The sequence below is a fragment of the Opisthorchis viverrini genome, assembly GCF_000715545.1.
Source record: "Opisthorchis viverrini unplaced genomic scaffold opera_v5_276, whole genome shotgun sequence".
NCBI classification, from domain to species: Eukaryota; Metazoa; Platyhelminthes; class Trematoda; order Opisthorchiida; family Opisthorchiidae; genus Opisthorchis; species Opisthorchis viverrini.
The window spans coordinates 672,303-694,437 of record NW_008751931.1 but is presented as its reverse complement, the minus strand read 5'-3'; the positions used below and the strand labels follow the sequence as shown (position 1 = coordinate 694,437).

The 22,135-nt window shown below is 42.3% G+C and overlaps 1 protein-coding gene across 1 annotated transcript in view; it reads left to right on the top strand.

Moving 5' to 3' along the window:
• Window positions 1–401: 401 nt before the first annotated feature.
• Window positions 402–22,135, top strand: part of T265_09409 (hypothetical protein) — a gene marked incomplete at both ends in the record, with an annotated part of 28,837 nt that continues 7,103 nt past the window's right edge. The window contains 12 exons of the mRNA XM_009175456.1: window positions 402–430; window positions 535–715; window positions 2,477–2,619; window positions 3,928–4,089; window positions 5,932–6,046; window positions 7,691–7,830; window positions 8,219–8,305; window positions 8,426–8,576; window positions 10,364–10,519; window positions 13,501–13,551; window positions 14,599–14,723; window positions 21,351–21,462. Coding sequence (XP_009173720.1) covers window positions 402–430; window positions 535–715; window positions 2,477–2,619; window positions 3,928–4,089; window positions 5,932–6,046; window positions 7,691–7,830; window positions 8,219–8,305; window positions 8,426–8,576; window positions 10,364–10,519; window positions 13,501–13,551; window positions 14,599–14,723; window positions 21,351–21,462 — 1,452 coding nt within the window. The remainder of the gene's footprint in view (window positions 431–534; window positions 716–2,476; window positions 2,620–3,927; window positions 4,090–5,931; window positions 6,047–7,690; window positions 7,831–8,218; window positions 8,306–8,425; window positions 8,577–10,363; window positions 10,520–13,500; window positions 13,552–14,598; window positions 14,724–21,350; window positions 21,463–22,135) is intronic.

The following is a 22,135-nucleotide window of genomic DNA, read 5'->3' as shown; positions in this document are numbered from 1 at the left end:
GATTCGGGGAGGTGGGCTAGGTAGCTGCGGATTTAAGGCTGGAGTTGTTAAATTAGTGCGTTAATACAGCAGTGTAGGTGAACTGTTAAGTGGGGGGATTGGGAAGAGAGCTATGCATTGAAGGCGATAGCTTGGATGCATGAGCGCCATCGAGGAAGCGACTGGGCCATGACTGATAATGTCTCTAACCATTGATGTGGCCTGTCAAGGGGTCTCCATCCAGGAAGACGGCAATGGCCAGCAAAGCTGAGTTTGCTGGTAATGGCTTTTATTCTTCACTGCCAAGTCATTGTTTAACCGCTTCTGGCTCTCTTCCACCCTTCACGTGATTGTGCGATGAGAGCACTTCGAAGAAGTCGATCTACTGGCATATGCAGAACTTGACCAAGCCCGCGCAATCCATGCAAAGTGATCAGTTCATCTATCGAAGGTGAGTTATTTCTCCCAAATAACATTAGAACTATCCACAATTAAAGGGAGAATATCATCTGCACCTTTTTACTTCAGTTGCCGCTAGTTTCTTGCGCATACTAGATGTTGGTCTTCCACTGCTTTTTGTTCAGAGACTGATGGCTTCACAAAAAGCCCAGGCACTTGGCGATTTCATCCTGGAGGTCATTCGGTGAGTGATGTTGTTTCGACTAACACTTTACATCCAACCAGGAACCTGTTTACCAAAGTGAAGAATATGGACAACGTTATCAAGGTGATAATGGTGAGTAAGTTGATACAACTGAAAATTTCATTTAAAAAAGACGACAAAGTAGGAATATATCAATCTATACATTCATCAAGCAGGCTGTTAAAGATAGTTTAAATCAGCAACCTTACGAAGCTAGATAGAATAATGATAGGGACTAAATCGAAAGACTGGGTACTGTTTCTGGAAAATCCTATGAATATAAACTCTAAAAACCATCAGACTCGATGGTTACTTTCCTACTGGTCATAAATATCCAGAGCAAGAGCATTTTAAAGGGGTTGCTCCTCCGTTTTGCAATCCATCAACGATTTTTGACGGAATGGTTTCGACGTGATGAAAATGCCATCTTCGAATGAAAACTTCACACTCGTCCTTGGATATTGTGAAGGGAGAATATTATCTAAATCGCGATTCTGTCTTCATGATGGGAAGCTGTTTGGTTAGTCGGTCCACTTGGATAGTATACGTCAGTGTACCTGTAGCTCAATTGTAAGCTATTCAAAGCAATGTTTTGGAACGGTTTTCAGCCCTTATTCCAATGATAATCACTTGTAATCGCTAGGGTGGTAGACAAGGCTTGCCGATCTATTCTGGCTGGGATATGTACAAGTTATGCCTACTCACCGTACCACAAATGAAGTATTTTTCACCCCTGACTATTGTTTCAGTAGAAAGATTTGCTAGGACGATCATAACTTGGTGATAAAAAATGAAACCATCTACTATTGAGTGGCGCCCTGAGAACTCATATTGTCCTTGGCTGCAGTATGCGTGGTTTTCATCACAAGCGACTGAAGACCCATTACGAAATAGAGGGTCTCAGTGGCAAACATAGAGCCAATTTTCAGCTGAACGGCCCGGCTAACGTATATGTACTGGATCTGTGTTGGAACGAACGCGTCAATCACACTGATTGCAGTCTGATGCTGCAATCTAGTGCTAACTTATGGCTATTCATGCTGACGTTGACTGAATTTTGTTTAAATCTCCCTTGAGATAAACCTTTCAGCTCTGGAATGTGGCGTTACATGCAAGTGGAAGGCAGGTATGTCTAGATAGCACCAACTAAGTGGAGAAACGAGCCCACTTAAGTACCATCTTCTGCCATTCCTAATCCACTGAAGTGGTGGGTACAACTGAACAATAATGACGGAGAAGTTGACACAGACTACCGCGAATGATGTTCAGTAATTAGAAGTCCCCGGCCAGAAGAAAGCTTTTTAGCGGACACTTATAAAAGTTAATTTTAACAGTATAGATAGACAAATGGCATCAGCGAGCCTGTTAGGTCCGAATGTTCCACCTCCCATCACCGACAGTGAAAGAAACCTTTGATAAGTGGGGTTTATATGAAGAATGATCATTTTCTGAAATTCTCTTAGGTTTTGGTCTTCAACTGAAAGCTCTTTCTCATTACTATTGGGAGACCTGTTTCGAGTTGTCAAGCATCCTTCATGTAGACTTAATGATCCTAATTGCTGAGGGTTCACAGCCTGTTTCAGGCCCAGTAAACTACCAGAATAATTGTTTAGCAACCATGTGCCTGCAAACTAATAAGTAGATTTTAGAACCCCTTAACAGTTCCTCTGCTCCTCTTTGTATACAAGTAGCCTGGAGACTTTTTATTAGCTTGCCTGGATGTATTGATGAATTAAACTTCCTAAGTGTTAGGTTTAGGCATGGGATCAGTTTGACCCTGCCGGATGAGACAAACATCATACGGAAGTCTGACTCGTAGTAACGGTTCCCGACTCTTCTATTCTGTGATTACAGGAACACGCCAAAGTGCTGGTCAGAGCGGAGCGTGTTACTTTGTTCCTGGTGGATCATAAGAAAAACGAACTCTACTCCAGTATACTGGATATTGGCGACGTCAATTCTGCCGTCTTTGTACAGGATGAGACAAATGAAATACGGTGATTTTTTAGTTTTGCAATATGTGATAATTTTAAGCTTTCTACGATATAACATGAAAACTGCCTGCCACAGGAAACCGTGGATTACGCGGGTGACTGGGGTCCAGTTGACTGGTAAAACGGAAAGACTGATTAAAATTTGCAGATGATCTATTGTCAGTTTGGCGTCTACTTGGCTCCCTAGACAGTCGTGGCTTCCGTACACAGGAACATTTAGAGCATTTTTGGCAGAGTGGTATTGTCAATTCGGGAAAGTTTGGCCATAAGAGGACCCTCATTTTTATATGGCCTTTATAGTTGGAATTATATGGAACCCCTTAAACGGCGTTTGTTTAATGTTTATTTTCTACCATCCTCTATATCACCCCCCGCCACTGAAACGAAGTGTGATTCTTGATAGGGAATGCTACAAACGCATTCAGCTAAACTGATCACTGCTAAATAATTATGCATACTAGTGGCGGACCGAACGAGTAACTGACCATGAAGTTGGAACGGATATGTTATATTATTGGACTATAATGGCCTACCTCAGTGTTATCCTTATACAGCGATGGCGCTTCTGCTACGATAATCTACTATTCTGATAGTTGTCTGAATAAATCAGCAGCAGGTGGTTATTGCTGTTCTTGAGAACTTGCTGAGGTAATCATTTACTTTAAATTGATCAACGGTTGAGTGGATATATGATGAAGCGCAGTAAATTGGACGAGAAGAAACTCAGTAGTAGCATTTCACTGTGAATCGTACGAGAAATTATAGAAGCACCATGGATTCATTTCGCCTGCTTCAGTGCGGCTTAACGATCTACCATCTGTTTTACACTGGTGGCATCGAAATATTTTCAACACCTGGACTAGTGTACGCTTGCACACAGTTCAAAGTTGAGGAAACGAACGGAATCATTTAGCATCAGTCAGATCGGTATGGTCTCCATCACTTTCCTTTGTCATCAGTTTGTATGCGGGCTACTTAAAACCGGAAACTTTCGCATCTTAAGCATCTTTGAAATGGATTAATGAGCCAGCACCACATGTAGTCGTGAACCCTCAAAGGAGCTCAGTTTGAGAATGGATGCCTTCTTCAATTGTTTTCAATAAGTTTCCCTTTACCTCAAACAGTTGCATTTTTGTGGTGACTTTATTTGTGTTGATGATTAGTGCAGCCGTAGATGTGATCGGTAACAGCACAGTCATCATTAACAGCAACAAAACTAATTTCAGTTTCCAGCAAGGCTGTGAAAAAATTTACTCGTGGTGTGGAACACTTGTTAATATCGTCGTGAGCAGCATTTCGGTTATTTTCCAGATTGCCCCTGAGTCAAGGGATCGTGGGTTATGTTGCTCGTACGGGCCAGCCGATTCGGATTGCTGATGCCTATAAAGATCCGAGGTTTTACGCGAAAGTGGACGAAGGCACCCAGCGCATTACCAAATCAGTACTTGCGGTGCCGTTGGCGGATGGAAAACAGTGAGACACAACATTGGTTTTGTATTGCAATTTGGGCGTTCGAGTAACCTGCCTATCGTAATCCCATGTAAATTTTGCCGTAAAAATTGATGCCGTATGCTTGAACTCCAAAAGTTAGTTTCCAAAAACAAACTATAGTATCGAAAGAACTCAAGTTTATCTTTTCCACAAAACTTACTGTTAAAGTGTCTCCATCAGATTTTGTCCGCAAGTGACTGAGGTGAATGTGTGATCTTGTGATCGACCTCAATCTACGATGCAGCTGCTTTAGCAATGCGCCAGTCTTTCAAGTTTCCGCGGTTCTTTGTTCACCAATAATGGTGGGTGAGAATGCTGACGTCTAGGCATCAATAAAAGATAACCCCGCTGTATTAACCAAGATAGTTCCGTAGTCTGTTGGCCATATCCAACTATCCTCGAATGAGCACCCAACAGCCCGCAACATTAGGTTTCACTTCTTTAATTTTTTACACATGTATTAAGATGCATAAAGGGGACCTCATGAATCTGTGAAACCTTCGTGATCTAGTCAAAATATGGAAAAATGAGTGGATTTTTTCATCAATCGGTTGGTCTGTAAGCAAAAGTCATTCAGTATTCAGAGCCGCCAAAAGTGCTGATCCCTGCCTTATATTATTTGCTTATTGGTCACCATAATACGGCTAAGACAATTTCGCATGATGGCTGTGTATTAACCTGTTCATTGAAGTGGTGGAGTAACTAGTATGTGAAAGGTGCAGGCTTTTTGAGATAATATGACTGGATCAACTGCACAACATGTAGCAAGTGAGTGTATCACGCAAGATGTCGAGTGCAGCCACTTCTACGAGCCACTGAGACACCAACCCTATGGAAGTAACTAAAAACGAGTTAGCTTTTCCACCCAAAGATTGTACCGATGCATCGGCAAATGAATGTTTCTTTCGCTGAGCAAAGATGACGGATTTTCAGCCGATTCGTCATCCCAAAAGTAATGTCGTTTTATTTTGAAAAGCAGAGTATCACTGTACATCCGTTTTGTCCATGTTGACACTTATCAACAATGCTTGTCTAACCACTCGCCAAGGAGAGTTGAAAGCGCGGACCTCCGGTCCAGCCACCAGCAGTTGATCACTATTGTGTTTAATTTGTACCAGGACGGTGACGCTCGGCTATCCTTTAGTCATACAATTTAAGTCACGTGATGCGGTTTTGATTTCCTCCTCAAACAGCGACCTCGAATATCGTGCGAACTGTGGGATTTTTCCCATTTGAGCAGATTACCAATAGTCTTCGGTTAGTAGTACAGACTTTGAAGTTCTCACTCTTGCAGGTAGCCGTAAAGATACATGCTGCTACTGATTCTCGCCAGCCGTAAAACAGCTATCCAGTGTTTCCGGACATTCCATAATGGACTGACGTCGTTTGAAGGATGAGGTTCTGACTGCAAACCGGTACTGCTTTGCCCTGGCAAAATATTCTATGAAACTGGGGTAACATGCCTTGCACGCAGTTGCCTCAATCTACTTGTGATCGTTCCCGGACTCATGCAAAATACAAGCACTAGTATACTATGTGCGTGTGATAAACATCGGTTCCTTCTGCCCGCCGAGCTTCCGTATTAATCTGAAAACCAAATACTGGGTTCAAGAAACGGGCCAACAACTGTTTAAACCACCTCAGATTCCAATGTTTTGCAGCATCAGTGAAAGGGCGATTGATTTACGAATCACAACCAATCACATCTGAAATATAGCTTTCATGGAATAGGTAAAACCTATTCTTCACTGATCTATGCTGTACTGGTTGGTCCTGTTTTTCATGAGCAGATTTCGATTTAGTTTCTAATTTTCTTTATTTTAGAGTTGTCGGCGTTATCGAGATGTTGAACAAACATCAGGGTTTATTCACTCAAGACGACGAAGAATTCCTTGTAGCATACTCCATATACTGTACACTTGCGATCAATGTGGCTCGCGTGAGTCGCAGTATGTTGTGTCCGAGAAAGGCCTCTTGTTATATTACACCATTTGGAAAGATAGAAGCGTCCGTCATTGTATGGGAATTTGTTGCTTATATCCTTTTTGATGCGCTGAATTAGTGGTTCTCATACTATTATTAGCTAACATGTCCAAACGTGAAAATGCAGGAAGTTTTGAGAATTTCGAATATCAAAACGTGTGTTTCTTGAATCTTCGACTAATCGTCGGTCGATCTCTATATGTATGTGTGTTACTTGCTTGACATCGTTTATTGCCAGCAGGCTAAGATTTAAAAAGGCTTGTTCCTAGTTATTTTCCGAAAATTCCGTGAGGATTAGTTGCTAGTTGCGTGGGGGCTCCAGTCTACCTTTCTGTGGTAAATGGTACTGCGCATTTGGTAACTACTGTTTTGTCGAAAGTTGCTTTGGATTCCGTAGTACGACATGCTGGTTTTTCTACACTGGAATCTGCCACACTAACTTTCGGTTAATGCTATACTTTTCCTTTATTAATGAAAGTCCACTGCGCATGTTTGACATGCCTATTTTATTTCGGTTCAACCCAATAACCTAGTGAATGGCATGCTAAAAGAACTTGACTAAACTAACAGTGGTGATCGTATAGTTCAGTTATTCCGTCTGAAATTCAAAGTACAAGGTGTAGTTCGAGCCCGCAGTACTTATGTTACTGCCAACGTCGTGAAAAGTGTAGCGATTAAGCGTGGGTGCCGGATGCCAGATTGTTTGGTTGGAGGGTGGGGTGTGGTCATTTCCAGGGTAAGCGAGTGAATTCAGTCAGTCCGTTAACGCGTGGACTGTTGCTGGGCTTTGTCTGGTTGGCACGTTTTATAAAGCCATTAATCTCGGGTGGCAGTTACATAGGAAGATTATTACGGTCAAAGGTGTGATCCGTCTTGGAAATATTTTAACAGTTCCTCGCCACTGATTGTGAGGTCCGCACCTTTTGCTACGGGCGTCTAGATAAAGTATTTTAGGATACACTAAAATATCTCCTGCGAAGAGGACTTATTCCCGCGACTTGTTGGGAGTTCAGCTGTGGGAAACAGAGAAAATCCGGATTCTTTTGGTTGTGGCTTCTTTTGGATTGTGGCAGATTTAACTGGATCACGGATCACTCTAAATCAGTGACACTATCGTTTACAGGCAATATGTGTCTTCCGTGAACTCCGATGGCACATTTAAGGGTTGATTACGATATTGTACCTTTGATACAGCGATCCTTTGAACCAGTTTAGATAGTTCTTTCGTTAAGCTACATACTACTGACCTCGAGGTACGTAGAAATGTACCCTAATTTGGGAATTGCTCCTGTCTGGCTTGAGATTCCTTCAGATGACACAGTGACAGTGTGTCGACAAGGTGCTACAAAAGAACAGTGCACTTTTCGCATTCCAGCTTTGCTAACGAAGACACTTTTGCCACTGACATGTTGTTTGTTTGGGTTTGGAACAACACGCTGGACACAGCCTAGCTTTTATTTTCAAAGTCTCATCTTGTTTAAAATCAATGCATCAACGTGAGCAGTATTCTTTTACCGTGTCCTGGTACCAACTTTATCATGGATTTGCAAAAACAACATAGTAAGAGTTTCATGTGTGTTATCGCGTTCTCATTGTGTAGATGTACGACCGGATCTATCGTTCCGATAAAAAATATCGGGTAGCGTTAGAAGTGCTTACCTACCATAACTGTGTCACTGAAGCCGATGTCGCTGCCGTTCTACCGTGCAACATCCCTGACAACATCCCCGGCATAACTCAGTGAGTTTTAGTGAGCATCTCCACCCTATGAGGTTAGCTGTTCGTGTTCTTCATACAAAGCTCTAACACTACAAGTTGACTTTTTTGTTTCTTGATCCATCTTTCATTTTGTAAATGAAGCAAATTTATAGTGAAGGACCGAAAAACACTGCACAACTGTTTAAGTTTTGTCTGGAATCACCAGCTTTTCGGATATCACGAACCTTCAGGGAGACTGAAACACTCAACGTCCCGATCAGTAATTGAATACCAAGCCGTTCGGCTGTACGCGGCTGATCACCAGTGTGACTAATGCAAAATTAAACAGGTCATAGAGCTACTCACCTTTGAATCACAGAATTAAAATCCCATGATCAAGCGTTGATTGGCTGCCCTTATCAATTTTCAGATACGACTTCTCACCTTGGGATGTTCCTGAAGAACAAGAAATACCAGCGGTTGTCTATATGATGTATGATCTTGCGGGCAGGTTAATGTGAGTAAACGTCAGTTTCTTGTTCTGATTTTAATCTTATGAATGGATATTCCAGGTCGGAAAAAGGCAGCTGTCCTGAAAACGTTAAAATCTCTCCCTTTTGCATTCCCATAAATCCAGAATCGATAAGATGACGCTAATTCGATTCATGCTAACGGTGAGGAAGAATTACCGTCCAATCTCGTACCACAATTGGGATCATGCTTTCTCAGTCGCCCATTCAATGTATTTTCTCCTGAAGGTTAGCGAACACCGCTTTGTCCCGATAGAGGTAAGATGAGTTGATCTCTCACGTTCATTTTTCTTTTAATAATTGGCGTCAACCATTTCAAAAGGAGTTGAAGACGGTAAATTTCCAATAAAATGGAGATTCATTCAGTGGGCAAGGTACTTCGGAACTGGTGGAAGTTTGGCGAATTTGATGTACAATAAAATAAGTGAGCTCGGTCGCTCGATATACTCGGTGGACCTGGGAGAAAATCTGGGAAAGTAATTCTGCGCATACTGATTGGACTGGGGATCGTTTGTTCATACCTAAATATGATTTGACAGGATCTGTTCACAAGAAACTTAGGGTTTTCCTTGTGGATATCCTAAGTTATTGGATTCGAATAATATTCTTTACATTCATCTCTGTGATTCAAGAATGCTTGAACAAAATTACACATGATCTTCGAAAATATGTCAAAGAAACAGCAAGCGAAATGTCTTGTGGGTTCTTCGGTGTATGGTGATACCGTATCTTTAATGATGATGACGGTTAACAGCCTAACGCTTGGTCAGAAGTGTGGTGCGACATTTTTTCGGCCGAGCTGAACGTTCTTTACTTAATATTTTCGGACAGGGGATCCTTATTTTCCATGACGTGTTCGCCAAGAAACATGGGCTAATCAGCTGACCAGCCCCACAGACGAGCTCCCCTTATTTTACCGAGCTTTCCTAGCGCTGTCTAGCAAAACTATAATGGGCGCCGCAAAGAACAGACTCCTAGTTGCGTCTCACAATTTGCCGTAGTACAAATCAAATATAGGTCTCCTTGCAACCATATTACGTTTTCAGTCTAATTTGGTAGTATCGGGAATGCGAGTCGGAGATATTTACTACAGACAAACTTGCTTTTTGAACTTACTGGCCCACAGTTGTTAAACAAAAAAAGAGTGCCAAGCCAAATAATGTTTGTGGTTCTCGATTTTTTTAAAAAGGTGGTCATTATCGGACAGTCAGGTGAAGACTTTGATCAACATTTTCTGTTTGTCTCCGGAGGTTTTGGAATTTTGGCTGTTGGCCCTAATATGAAATCTGTGGGGTCCTCCTCCTCTAAAGAAATGTACTATGCAAAATCGAGTGGTATCTCATAAGTTTAAACGATCGCATTAGCTTTTAGGCACGATATTACTGGTTAACATAACGTCGTAGCTGTGCTCATTTGTGAGGCTTTGTCGAAGTACGTGGTGTTCGTTTCGTTACAATCAAACGAAATGTCAACGAGCAAGATATTTTGCTTAGACTTCGGAAGCACAAGGCGCTTTGAATGATACTTGTTTTCTTGAAAAGGAGAATTTTGTGAAGCACGTGAGTAACGTTCAGGGTCATTTCTTCGTGTCGGGAACTAAAGTGAACTAGGCTGAATTGGGTAAACTCATGGGTTGAAATAAGCCTACAGACCTTGGACTGTTAATCCCTGGCCAGTATCGCAAGTAAGGTCAGCCAACATATAAGTTTACAACACCTTTCGTTTTTTGCCGTATTAACTGTTTTGTCCTGCAGACAGTAGTTTTTCGCACTTATAAGACAGTCTAGTTTCATAATCCAAGAAACGGGTTCGACACCAACTGGAAAAGACAGAAGCTGAAAAGGAGACCGACGAGAATTGTTTCAGTGACTAACACTTGAAGACTAGATGAGCAGAATAATCTGAAGTCAGATTTTAGAGGTTTATTGGAGAAATCGTTTTTGGTTCAAACGTTTATTCAAGATCGCATGACTTTCTGCGAGGGTTGCAGTTGATTTATCAGGTGGCTGCTAACGAGCTCCTTGTGGTTTTCCCATCCTTTCCAGAGAGTTTGTCTATTTGTAGCCGCAATCTGCCATGACCTGGATCATCGGGGCTACGATAATAGGTTTATGAAGAAATACTCTTCACCTCTGGCCTCTTTATACAGTTCTTCACCCATGGAGCACCATCACTTCAACATGACGATTACCATCTTACAGGTAAGTTCCAAGGATAAACGCTTCGTCTTATCGGACAAATTTACACAAGCAAAACGAATTGAACTCCCATGGGTTATAAAAATACAATTGCTCTCTTCTCTACTTGCATGTCGCTGAGATCACGCAAAACTCAAAGCATTTTGTTTAATAAGGGACGCTGTCGGGAATAATGTAACACGAAAGCCGGAAACGGTTATTAGCCAGTGATAAATGACTTGAAACAAGGATGGTGGGTTATAAACTGCTGAAACAAATCACACAAGTATATGCACTCATGCAACCGACCGATTGTGTGACTCATCGTCAGCTGCCGGGCTGATCACAGATGAGACGAGTGATATGCTGTAGTTTGCTTGAGACGGCAACAGTGCATAAAAGGAGAATCTGTCTTCAAGAGGTTTATTTTCCAAAGGGGGGATATCATCGTCTGTTTGACGGTGGTTGATCAGGTGGCCGTTGTTCCAGCAATGACAGCGAAGTCGACCAAGAAACCCGACACTTCCTACTGGCATGTCAGCTGTTCCGGACAGAGCGTTGCAAGAAGACAGGATACAAAAGGCGAGAAGTTTATTTTCACCTGCTCTACGACAGCAAACTTATCGGTATCCCCAGCATCTGTCAGTCAGGCAGTTTGGACGGAAACTCACAGAATGAACGTCATTAAAATCAGTTCGTAGCAGAGCATGGAGAGTGTCACTTGTGTCACATCCTCTGGTCCGATCGCACCGACATCTGCAAAATTTTGAACATACTTTTCCTGCTTTCGGGTTCTAGGCGTTTCTGAATTAAGCACAAAAAACAGTGCTCTTCTTAAGTGACAACGTTCCGGCGTTAGAACATGACTGATTTTGCAGCTTGATTTGTCGGATGAAGTCCCCCCTTGACACATCTAACGCACCAGCGATACTGGTCTCCCCGAGCCAGCTCATTCGCACAAGACCCAGGTCTTGCAGCCGCACAGTCGTACAGCTCTTAATGTAGTTTGATACACATCACAAAGATTGCAAATTGGCAACTTGAATACTGGTCATTTCAGGCTATTGCGTAAGCTCCATCTATCGTACCTAAATACGACAGTTACACAGAAGAATACACCTTTCATAGACTCCAATGACTTTCCTTGAATGGTTAGGGGTATTTTCAGATACAGCATTATGCGGTTTATGAGAAACCAGAACAGCATGATCGTGGAGGCGAATAAGTCAGAAGAAGTCAGTGATTGAGAAATCATCTTCATCATTGAATGCATCAAACGCAGTTTTCTCGGGACCAAAAGGTTGCAAGTTTTTGAGAGAGAACGCTATCATACAGTTCTGAAACTGCCTGAGGTTCCAATTTCACTGTTCATGATTTTGTTGAAGGTGATGGCTCCGAGCACAAGATTCGAAATCGCCATTGGGGTTGTTCACTTGACTGCCACCTGGTTCAGGCGTTCTTTTCATCCATATTCGAAAAAATCATTTTTGACGCTGATCGTTCAATTCGGGACTTGTATGGACTCGTAAAAACTTGTGTGCATGGAACCGGCCCATTAAGGTAAATAATGACACAAACCAGAGTTTCAGCTTGAATCCAGTTGGGTCTCCCGTTATGACCAATTTTGTTTGGGCATGAGTTTAAATCATGTATTGAGTCCGACGAACGTTTACCGTAAACTTGAGGACTCCGCCCACCTGATGAGCCCTGAAGAGCATTCAATAACCCCATGAATAATGTATTCCCTCAAAATCGATGCCTTCTCTTGTAACACATTTGAATCTCTACTTAAAGAATATCTGTCACAATGTCCTTGTTGGTTGGTTATTCAGCAACAGGCAATCATACATCCGAACCAGGCATACCTCTCCCCTTAGGAACGATTGGAGTACAATAAGCCACGGCATCACAGGTGTTTGCAAACTGCTCATTGTGTGCCCGTGTAGATACTTCGTCAAGATTTACACAAAAGATTATATTTCCAGTTGTCATCAACTTATTTGATGTACACAAACCCACCAACTACCCAAAGCCCGTGCCTCCGATCGCCACTCTGTTTACTCCCAAGAGTTCGTGAGTAAGTAAAGAATGAAGTCATGAGATCAACCGACTCTGACTGAAATAGCACTTGGAGAGTCACTTCTCAAGACAGACTTTTGTGGTAAATGCGAAGAAGAACTGCATTTGTCAGCTTGAACAGCTACACCATATTAAGCATAAACTGCACTCTGTTTACTCTGTGCGCAACAGACCCAACACGTTTCATTTCCCATAGTCAATCTATTAGAAGTTATATCCTCGTAGCAGTGATAAATTCACCTGCTAGATTTTTTTCAAACATTTCCATTCTTGAGCAATTACCAAGAGCAAATGCAACCCTACTCAGTTATTTAATTGTCGCTAAACCAGTCACTCACCGACCAAACAAAGTTATCATCGGGCTTTGGTAGGCTCGCTTGGAGAAAAAAAAATGTCGCATTGCTGGGAGCGGCTAGATTCCCTAGAATATGACCCATGAAAGGATTACACCTACTTGTGCGAGGTCTGTTTTCTATGCAGTTCCCAACAAACCTTAGGAAGAAAACACTAAAATATGTTTTGATCCAGTTGGAGTTGAGCATTTCCTCAATAAGCAACACTGCCTCGGTATCGACACGAATCTTTCTTTGTACAACATAATACAACCTCTTTTTTCGGAGCTCCAGATAGATTGCTAGCTAACGCGTGAACCTAGTGAATGTAAGGTCCGTGAGTCGAAACCCAACATCTACCTCTAGACTACCCCTGTCTAGGCTTAGACAACTTGGCAGTATCTTAGCTTTTGTGCTTTATTCGGGTGGCGTGGTAGCTAGGCACTGAAAGGGTGCTATGATCGGTCCATTATTTTTAGGTGTCATTTTTTTGGTCTGAAATGATTGAATGGTTGTGCACTGCTTCAAACAACGTGCATTAGCATTACACGAACACTGCGTTAATCTGATTACCTCTATTCTCGTATACCACAGCAACGGGATCACAATATTTTTCGGTACTTCAGGAACGCTTCGTATCGAAATGTAAGTTAAATTTAAACGTTTTTAGACTGAGTTGATACCCTCCACCTTTTTTCATTCATCTTGCATATGATGAAAACCTTCCCAGTGCGAAAGTAGTTTGAGCTACTGTAGATCTTGAAAGCATTTCAAATTTAATCTAAGATGACTTGGACAATAGGATCGTTTAAGACATTTTGATGCTTTCGGTTGCTGCTGGGTATGAGTAAACTGCACCACCGATTCTCCTTTCTGAACATAGTTTGTCGCTGAGTTTACCCATGGCTTGACTAATTCGCTGAGGAAGGTAGAATAAGCCCTAGAAGTAGCGTTCCTAAACTAGTGTATTCACACTCAGTCATGTCAGTGTGTGAACATAGGACAGCAGGTTGGCAATATGAGTGATTCTTGGTCACACTGCTTGTCCAGCTATTCAGGCACCGACTGCTAGTGAACAGTCGGCTTGTCAATGAAGGATTAATGCGCAGTCTAGGAGTTTGAAGCTGCTCACTCAAGGATTCCCTGAGTAACACCTATAAGCTTAAATTGAACGAAAAACATCTTGAAATCCGACCAGATATTTCCTAAAATACCTGATAATCCATACATACCGTTTATGCACATACTGCACAACCTGATTTTGCACTGCTACCCTAGGATTCCCTGTTGACGCCAAGTGAAAAATACGCTACCCATGGTTAAGGGGCTATATGATTCTTCCCAATGGCTTTTCTTTGTAGCTGTGCTATTCCATCGGACCTATAGAGCTTTGGGCTATTAATGACCGATCTGCGGTCCAGTTAAATATTGAAGTTGTTGTATGGCAAGTTCTGATTCTAGCGAACAAAAAAGCCAGATTGATAGTGCTCTCAGGCTTGAATAACCTAAGCTTAAAAAAATTCATAGATGACCCAGTAATTTACATCGATGGGCAGACAAAAGCAATGAATGGGAATTTTAAGTTATCTACATTTCCCATCTCTGTCCTCTCACGTGTTCATGGGTAGTAGGCGCCTAGAGTGCGTTTTGGCTAAAGTATTTAGCCACTGACTGCTTTTTTGCATACTACAGCTGCTTGGAATAATCAAACACGCGATTTTAGCGACGGATCTGGCAACCTTTTGGGCCTCGAAAGCGAAGCTGGACGAACTCCTGGATTCTCCCTCTGGATTGGAGTGGAATGATCAAGCCCACAGGTTTGCATTTATTCAAATGTAATTTGCACTGCATTCTTTCCTCTCCACAAGCACGAATACACCCTAAACTTGAGACAAACCGAAAAATGTTTGGCAATTGTACTTGACTAGGACACATTGTCGCGCACAACAGACACGATTTCAATCACACCTCTTCATTCCTATCAACTTTTATGGTTTATCTCGCCTATTCTACCTTATAGAGTTTCGGGGGGAACTATTGGAACTATTGGAAGCTCGTGTGTAGTTGGGAAAGCACAAACGGTTGCGCGGAACCATATGTAAGCTAATGCAGTATGAACCTCATAGATAAAGTTCGGTGAGAAAACACACGAATTGAGAGACATCAGCCGGCCCAAACAAGGTGATAAGTAAGAAACGGCAATTACCACTTTAATCTTAGCTGAAAGAATAAAAATGAACTACTTGAACAATAACCCCAAAAGAGGTAGTTATGCTGCTCTCATGTGCTGTCCATTTGCTGTTTCATCTCATGGGAAACCAAGTATAAAGAAGTGGTTCATATATTTGCTCTCCGATTTCGGAACAGAGAGGGGACTCATGTGAGATTAGGAAGCGGTCGAACTCAGGGAATGAAGACAACGCTTTATAATCGCAATGACTGTGTTTGTATCAGCGAGGAGACCCAGAACACTGGGACACTCATCATGCAGCCAACCTGGGCAGATCAGAAGAACAGCGCACATGCCGGCTGGATGAGACGATGACGCATACAACGTGGAGCCAAGTGTGCCTAGTAAATACATTAACATCTATCTATTCTGTGTCCACAAAAGCGATGAGCATGGACTGCAAAGTGCTGACTGTGCGCTTATTCTTCAGTTAAGTTCGCTAGCCTGATATAGAAACACACGAGTATATAGTCGATCAACCTTGGGTAAAAGGTGATCGGATCATTTTCCCGTAGAAATGGTGATCAACCACTAGTGTGAGGGTTAATATCAGATCCACTCAAATGTAAGACTTCAGATGGTTGCTGTGTATTTGAGTGTACTGTCCGTCATCGTTGAACTTTGAAAACAACCGGTAGATTCATGGTGTGTAATTGAGTGATTAACTGGCTCGTTGAAAATGAGATTCCCGTATATGTCCGGTTCAACGGCAGCTAAGGCCCCACAAGAGCAGACTTTCCATACGCCTAAAATTAGCTTCCTACTGGTCGACGGCATCAGGTTGTAATTGCGCTAATCAAAGCAATTCGAAAATCCAAACTGGTTAAAGACTATTTTCTGATGGAGCAGTAATGATAGGTTGGCTGAAAACTCTTCGGCAGCTCACGGCCGATTTGTCCTACCCGGTACTCAGCAGGTAAGTTCAGGCCCTGAGTTTCGCCGACCTTATGTTTTTAGTTCAACTAAAATTGGATAGTTGATGGACTATACTCATTTGCAAACTAATTTCATTTTAACTTATTCAGCTGAACTTCAGCTGTTGAAGTAGGTTCCACCTTCCAAAGCAAACAATCTCCGATGATTCGATCATTTTGCTAAACAATAGCGCAGCCAGCGTGTGTAGCCATGCGTCATGTGAATTCCCATGGTGATGACTGACTAACAGAGATACTGGCCCGGTTGACTGGTGCCAAGTTGACCGAACGTCTGTTCAGTTAGGCGAATAAACAGTCGGTTCGTAAGATCGCTAGAAAATTGTTTGACTTTATTCCCATTCGATCCATGTTTGAACATCGATGGAGCCGTTGAAGATGTGCAATTTGGCCAATAGGGAGCGCAATCCTGAAAAAGGGTAAACACCACTCACCAACAGTTAAATTACGGAACGGACAGAAGTGGATTGACGAACATTTTGATGGTTTATCCAATTATCCGCCGCTTTCAGGGCAGAGGTGATTGGTCCACCATGCAAATCATCCATCCGTATCAGGCTAATCAGGTCATTGCTCAGGTTTGTGCATGCTCTATTCCTTGCATGGTACAGGGAGGCTGGTGTGACGTCAGTGTGTACACCGAAAGGGAAATGTATGCCAGAATGCGCCTTACCTTTGTGTCTCAGTAGATGCGATCTCACAAGAAGTAATTCCAGCAGACTGGCCATGTGCATACGCTGTTCTGGTAATTCGAGCCGACCAATATTTTGTCTGTAAATAATCCGTGAGATATCATAAGTCCTTCACGCAGCACCAGTTTCCGGTGCTTACCGATGAGACCTCTAAAGACTTTTAGTCACATGTTCTATTCAAGATCTTTTCTTCCCGTTCGGGGTTTTCGCAGCCCTGTCTCAGAGAATTAGGACAACGAATGACTTAGTATTGTACCCATCTCGCCTTCTAATTTTTGTGAACTGAACAATAGGTGTTTATGGACAACTCCTGGTGGTAGCTGATTGACTGAGTATTCCGTGGATATACTAGTTGAATCGCTTGTCAACGACAGCTAAAGCTGTAACTGAACGTAACAATAATGAATACAAAAACTTGCCATCAGTATTCTCTATAGTAGTGTAACTTCTGGGTCGGTTGTGGGTCGGTGTGAAGCATCAGTGGCAACACTGGTATTGCTGTCCTTGATTATGATGATGATGAACAAAGCTTCCAAGGAGATGATTTCCCAAACATCTTGTTTACGCATGCAGCTAATGACAGTCGTCATAGGTCGTTTATAGATCCCTAACTAGCATTCACATTATAATCTGAAATGGAGTTCAAGTGTAACTACTGTTTTTATTAATTTTATATTTTTGCTAGATACAATGATATTTGTATCCGTATAATTCGCGAGGGTTTGACTTTCTACCAATTATTCACAGAAAACTTTAAATAGCCACTAATGGAAGTGCTTGCCTCAATAATTCTCGGACCCATAGGTGATTTTTGTAAGTACTAGTGAACACGACCAACAACTATGTTTGTTCACTAAACTCTTCCACAGATTTAATTCCCCAAAATGTATATAAAAGGGGAAATTTTATTTCACAATGTTTGATCCCATGCACGTCGATTTTGACAGTGTTCTGGCGGTCTTTAAACATCGTCTCATTTCAGGACCATATCGTTCATTCCCTATCTGCCTTCCACTTAGGGTTCCTTATTCGGGCCACAGATTAACTTGCCTAGACTATAAGAGAAAGATAGCGTAGATGATACGGTACTCACAGTACAATCGATTTCACTTGTTCACAGTGGATATCAACCTTTACAAAAGCGGGTGAAACATCAACACAAGATAGAATTAGTTGCTGCCAAGTTTCATGGAAATAAGCTGTCGCTCACAGTGAGAATGAGAGGTTCATAGTTCTGACTGGCCTGTAAGGGTATGCACGCAAGAATCATTGCAATATAGTAGCAGTTTACCAGAAGGTGAAACTCCACCAAAACCAAACCAGATATGAAGGCGTACATGGGCCAAGGCAAGTGGAGTCTTAAGTTATCTATCAACTTCTGTTGCAATTACTTCCATCTAAGAACGAAAATAAATGCTAGTTACTCACACAACTGATCAGCCACTCGCCGTCAGAAGGTTTATGTTCAACTTCTACTTCGGGAGGTCGTCAGGCATGCACTGCTGGTGATTTCCAGCAAGGATAAACGAGCTGTGCCATGCATTTGCGCTTTTCGGCATAAGACAAGCACTTACAGGAAGGATAAAAAAATTTGCAGATCCCTCACTATTACGAACTGACTAAAAGGACGTTTATTTAGGTACATCATCAGATATAATAATGAAAATAGGGCTTTCGGTTAAAATCGAGATAAATTGCTCAGTAGCTTGTGGACTGATCTGAGAAATGGAGTTACGGTATAAATCCACCACGTCTAATTTGCTGCTGTTGCTTGATCCAGTCTAAATCACATGGAGAACAAAATCCTGCTGTTTGAGGGTTTAAAGTCAAAGGAGTGCCTTCAATATTTCAGTTTAGTGGTTGACTGAGTGTGTGGGTTTAGGGAAGCATTATTCTTCCTCCAGCATTGGTAAGTGGCTTCATTGCTTGGTTGAATTAAAGCGTACGATAGAGAGCGTGTTTTCTAATCGAAACCTCATGCGGTTGGTTGTGGAGAATGAGTGTGACCCTTACCTTAGTTATCAGGTTGTGCATTCCTTATCTTTTACTCATGATGCATGCGCCCAAAGAGGCACGTGGGTCTCGGATCACCGGCCGGCTTATTACTCACCTTGAAATCCGTCTTATAAAAGTAAGTTACTTGTCCTATACCTGCACTTTGTGTGCTGGTGTGGCGGGGCGATGCGTTCGTTCGTCCATCGCAGTAAAGGTTAACAGGGCTTGTGCGTTATATATGACTTGAACATAGTTGCCACTGTTGGTGAGAAGTTCACTTCTTGCTAACCTTTGGCGGTGCTACCGTAGGTCATTTAGAGAGTCACCGACGTTGGTTAAATCAATCACGTGAAAATAAGAGACCGACTGAAACTCGAATGGGCTACACGTATGTGGTGTACCTTAATCAGTTGTTCAAGCCAAAGACTCAACGGGAGATAGAAGCATTTTTCTCTCCACACCGAAACCCAACATAAAAGCGATGCTTCTAGACTTGATAGTGGATTACGGAGGTGTGAAACACTTGATATCCTTTGTAAAATTGGACGAAAACCAAACCAGAGGGCAGGTTGCGCTATCTCGGACGACTTTATCAACACGATGCATGTCGCATAGGTAAGTAATTAAAAAATAGACCAGTCATTAATTGGAATCCAACATCGGAGTTCTAACTGACAAGCGCGCTGTGTGCAACCTGGCCACGTGTCTCAGGATAGACGCAACTACTGTCTCAGTCCTTTTTGAATGCAATTCGGAAACAGTTTCGATTCGTTTGGTCATCAAAGCTTCATGAATGTTTAACAGTGTTTCGCCCTACAAAAACAGATTGTTCTTTCATCGCCGTTCGGATGAATTAGGCCCGATTTTGTAGTGGAAATTTTCCGGGGACTTGTCGAATGGCACTATGAAAATTCAGCTTATCTTGCGGAGATATAGCCGACCGTTTAGCTGACTATTGAGCAAATCTTCCCGAAAGGGAAATCCAAGATTTTTCCCACATTTTTTCCCAGCCTTATTATTCACCACGATCAGCACGAAAGACGTTGCTGGTTTGGGGTGTCAATGTTGACCAAGTATAGACACCTCAGTACTTGCTCAGTTGTGGACTGTATGATAACGCGGTTCATGTAGTTATGCACTGCGTAAATGAAGTGGTGTGAATCATATGAGCGAGTTACGAAAAGTTGCCACCTTGTTTGTGTATGTACGCTAGACTCATGCGTTCGTGACACAACAATGACCGGCAAAACAGCATCATCGCGGAATTTTTGTTGGAAACCTAATAAATTCGCATCTGAAAACTTTTCTCGGACACAAAATTTAACAAAAAATATCTACGGCTTGTTCCACGACAGACAAAAAGCTTTCACTCTTAAGTCTGGAATTTAATGTTAGCGGAGAACGCCCTTATCTCCCGAAAAAATGACAGTAGTACTGCTTTCTCCGGGGGATCCGCCTGGGAAAGGGTGAGCAGATTGGCAAAAGACTACCGGTTAACGGCAGAAAGCCTTCGCTGTGGATTAGTTTATTAGAGAAAAACCAACTGAACAGTTACAGACTATTGCACAGAGGAGCAAAGCCCTCATATGCATCTTGTTTACAAAACTGAATACACACCTTCTTCTTGGAAGCGTCTTCCTGAACTTCTTTGGATACTTATTGACTGTTACTCAAATGCAAACAAATGCTACAAAGCGACTCCACAAATTCCGTAATAGACCTCATTTTTCAAGAATCGCGAAGCGGATTTACGAGAAAACACTACTCGCATGCCTCATCAGTAGTATCCACCGTTACACCGGTAAGGTCATTGCGCAGTGATAGTCATCCATCGACAGCTGATCGATGTGCTGTTAGCTCAGAAGGACTAGGCTGTTGATGCCCCAAGTGTTGGTGGTAAACTCTGTCTCTACATTAGAGGGGACTTGGCGAGGTTGGGTCAATAATTTAGCCTGGAATAGGCGTCGGAACATGTCATGAGTGCAATACAAATTAAAAGTGAAGGAGGAGGCAACGCAAAAGCAACCCGATGTGCGCCAGGTTAGAATAGTCCCCAATTTTTCCATTTTTATAGCAGAATACGTAATTGCACACTGAATAATTTCGTGGTACTCATCCGAAAATGAAACAGACTTTCGGGAAAGTTGGTGGTGGTGAGAAGATAATCAGTTCCGTCTGGTGGCAATCTCTGCATTCAAAAGTGTAAGCAAATAGACTTCTTATGGCATTCCACTTATTATATGGAACAGCGTTGATTAGATTAGCGAAGGGTTGTTCTACCCTGTCTTAGGGCGTTTGTCATTTTGTCTGGGCTATGCCTGTTTGTATTCCCACTCAAAGTTTTCTAAAACTCCATCTCTTAGACACAATATCGCATATAAGACAGACTCCTTCGACTGCATAGCACGTAAAAAAATTGGAAGCCTACGACAATTGCACTGCTGCATTTCACACGCCAAATTTACCGGTGGATTGCGTGGTACCCTGACCATAAGTACGAATGTTTACGTCTTCAGCTTTTTTGTAGCTATGATCTGTTTCTGTTAACAGATGGAAAGATGACTACAAGACAGAATATCCCTCTTTTTATTCTAGGATGAGCGTGGTCAGTATCGCAATGCCCACCTGTGATCTGTGTGCAATGTTCAAGCCGTGGGGCGTACAGGTTAAAGTGGTCATGTTAATCATGCAGGAATTTTGGAACCAGGTTAGTATCAGTGTTTAACAGGCCACCCTTGAACCTTTGGTTGGAGTGGCAAGTTGGTGTCACTGGGGAGAACATGGTGCGTACGCGCATCGCCAACCACCTAACCGAAATCCGAGAAGTAAGTTCAGTCACATGAAGACGCACGTTTTGCAAACGCACTGGCTTGAGCGACCAGCCGCACAAACGTTTCGCAGTACTGTTTCTACCGGGTTCTGTTCAACGGATTCTGACTACTGTATTAACTCCAGAACTTCTGGAAAAGTATACCAGTGATCGGACCAGAGTGAGCATAACTCCTGAATGCAACAAAATATCAGGCAATCTAGATTGATCCTGAGAGCATGCTCATTCGGAGGATGCGCAATTTCTTTCTGACTTCCCTGAGTAGAACGTGGTCTAGAAATCAGTAATCTAAACAGAAAAGTTTTTCGCCCATACCAACTGAAATGTTGAGAGAAACGTCACATTGCAACAAGTTAGTGTTGAAATTCCTCTACCTATGCTGTAAAAATCCATCAGTCTACTATTAGCAAGAAAAAAATGTTGAGATTGAAGACATTTCCAACTCGGTATATTTGGACAACCTGATTTGATCAAGCTTATCAAAACGGAACAGTGTGTAAATTGAACATGAATTGTTTGGATTTTAACGCGAATAGAATATAGCTTGGAT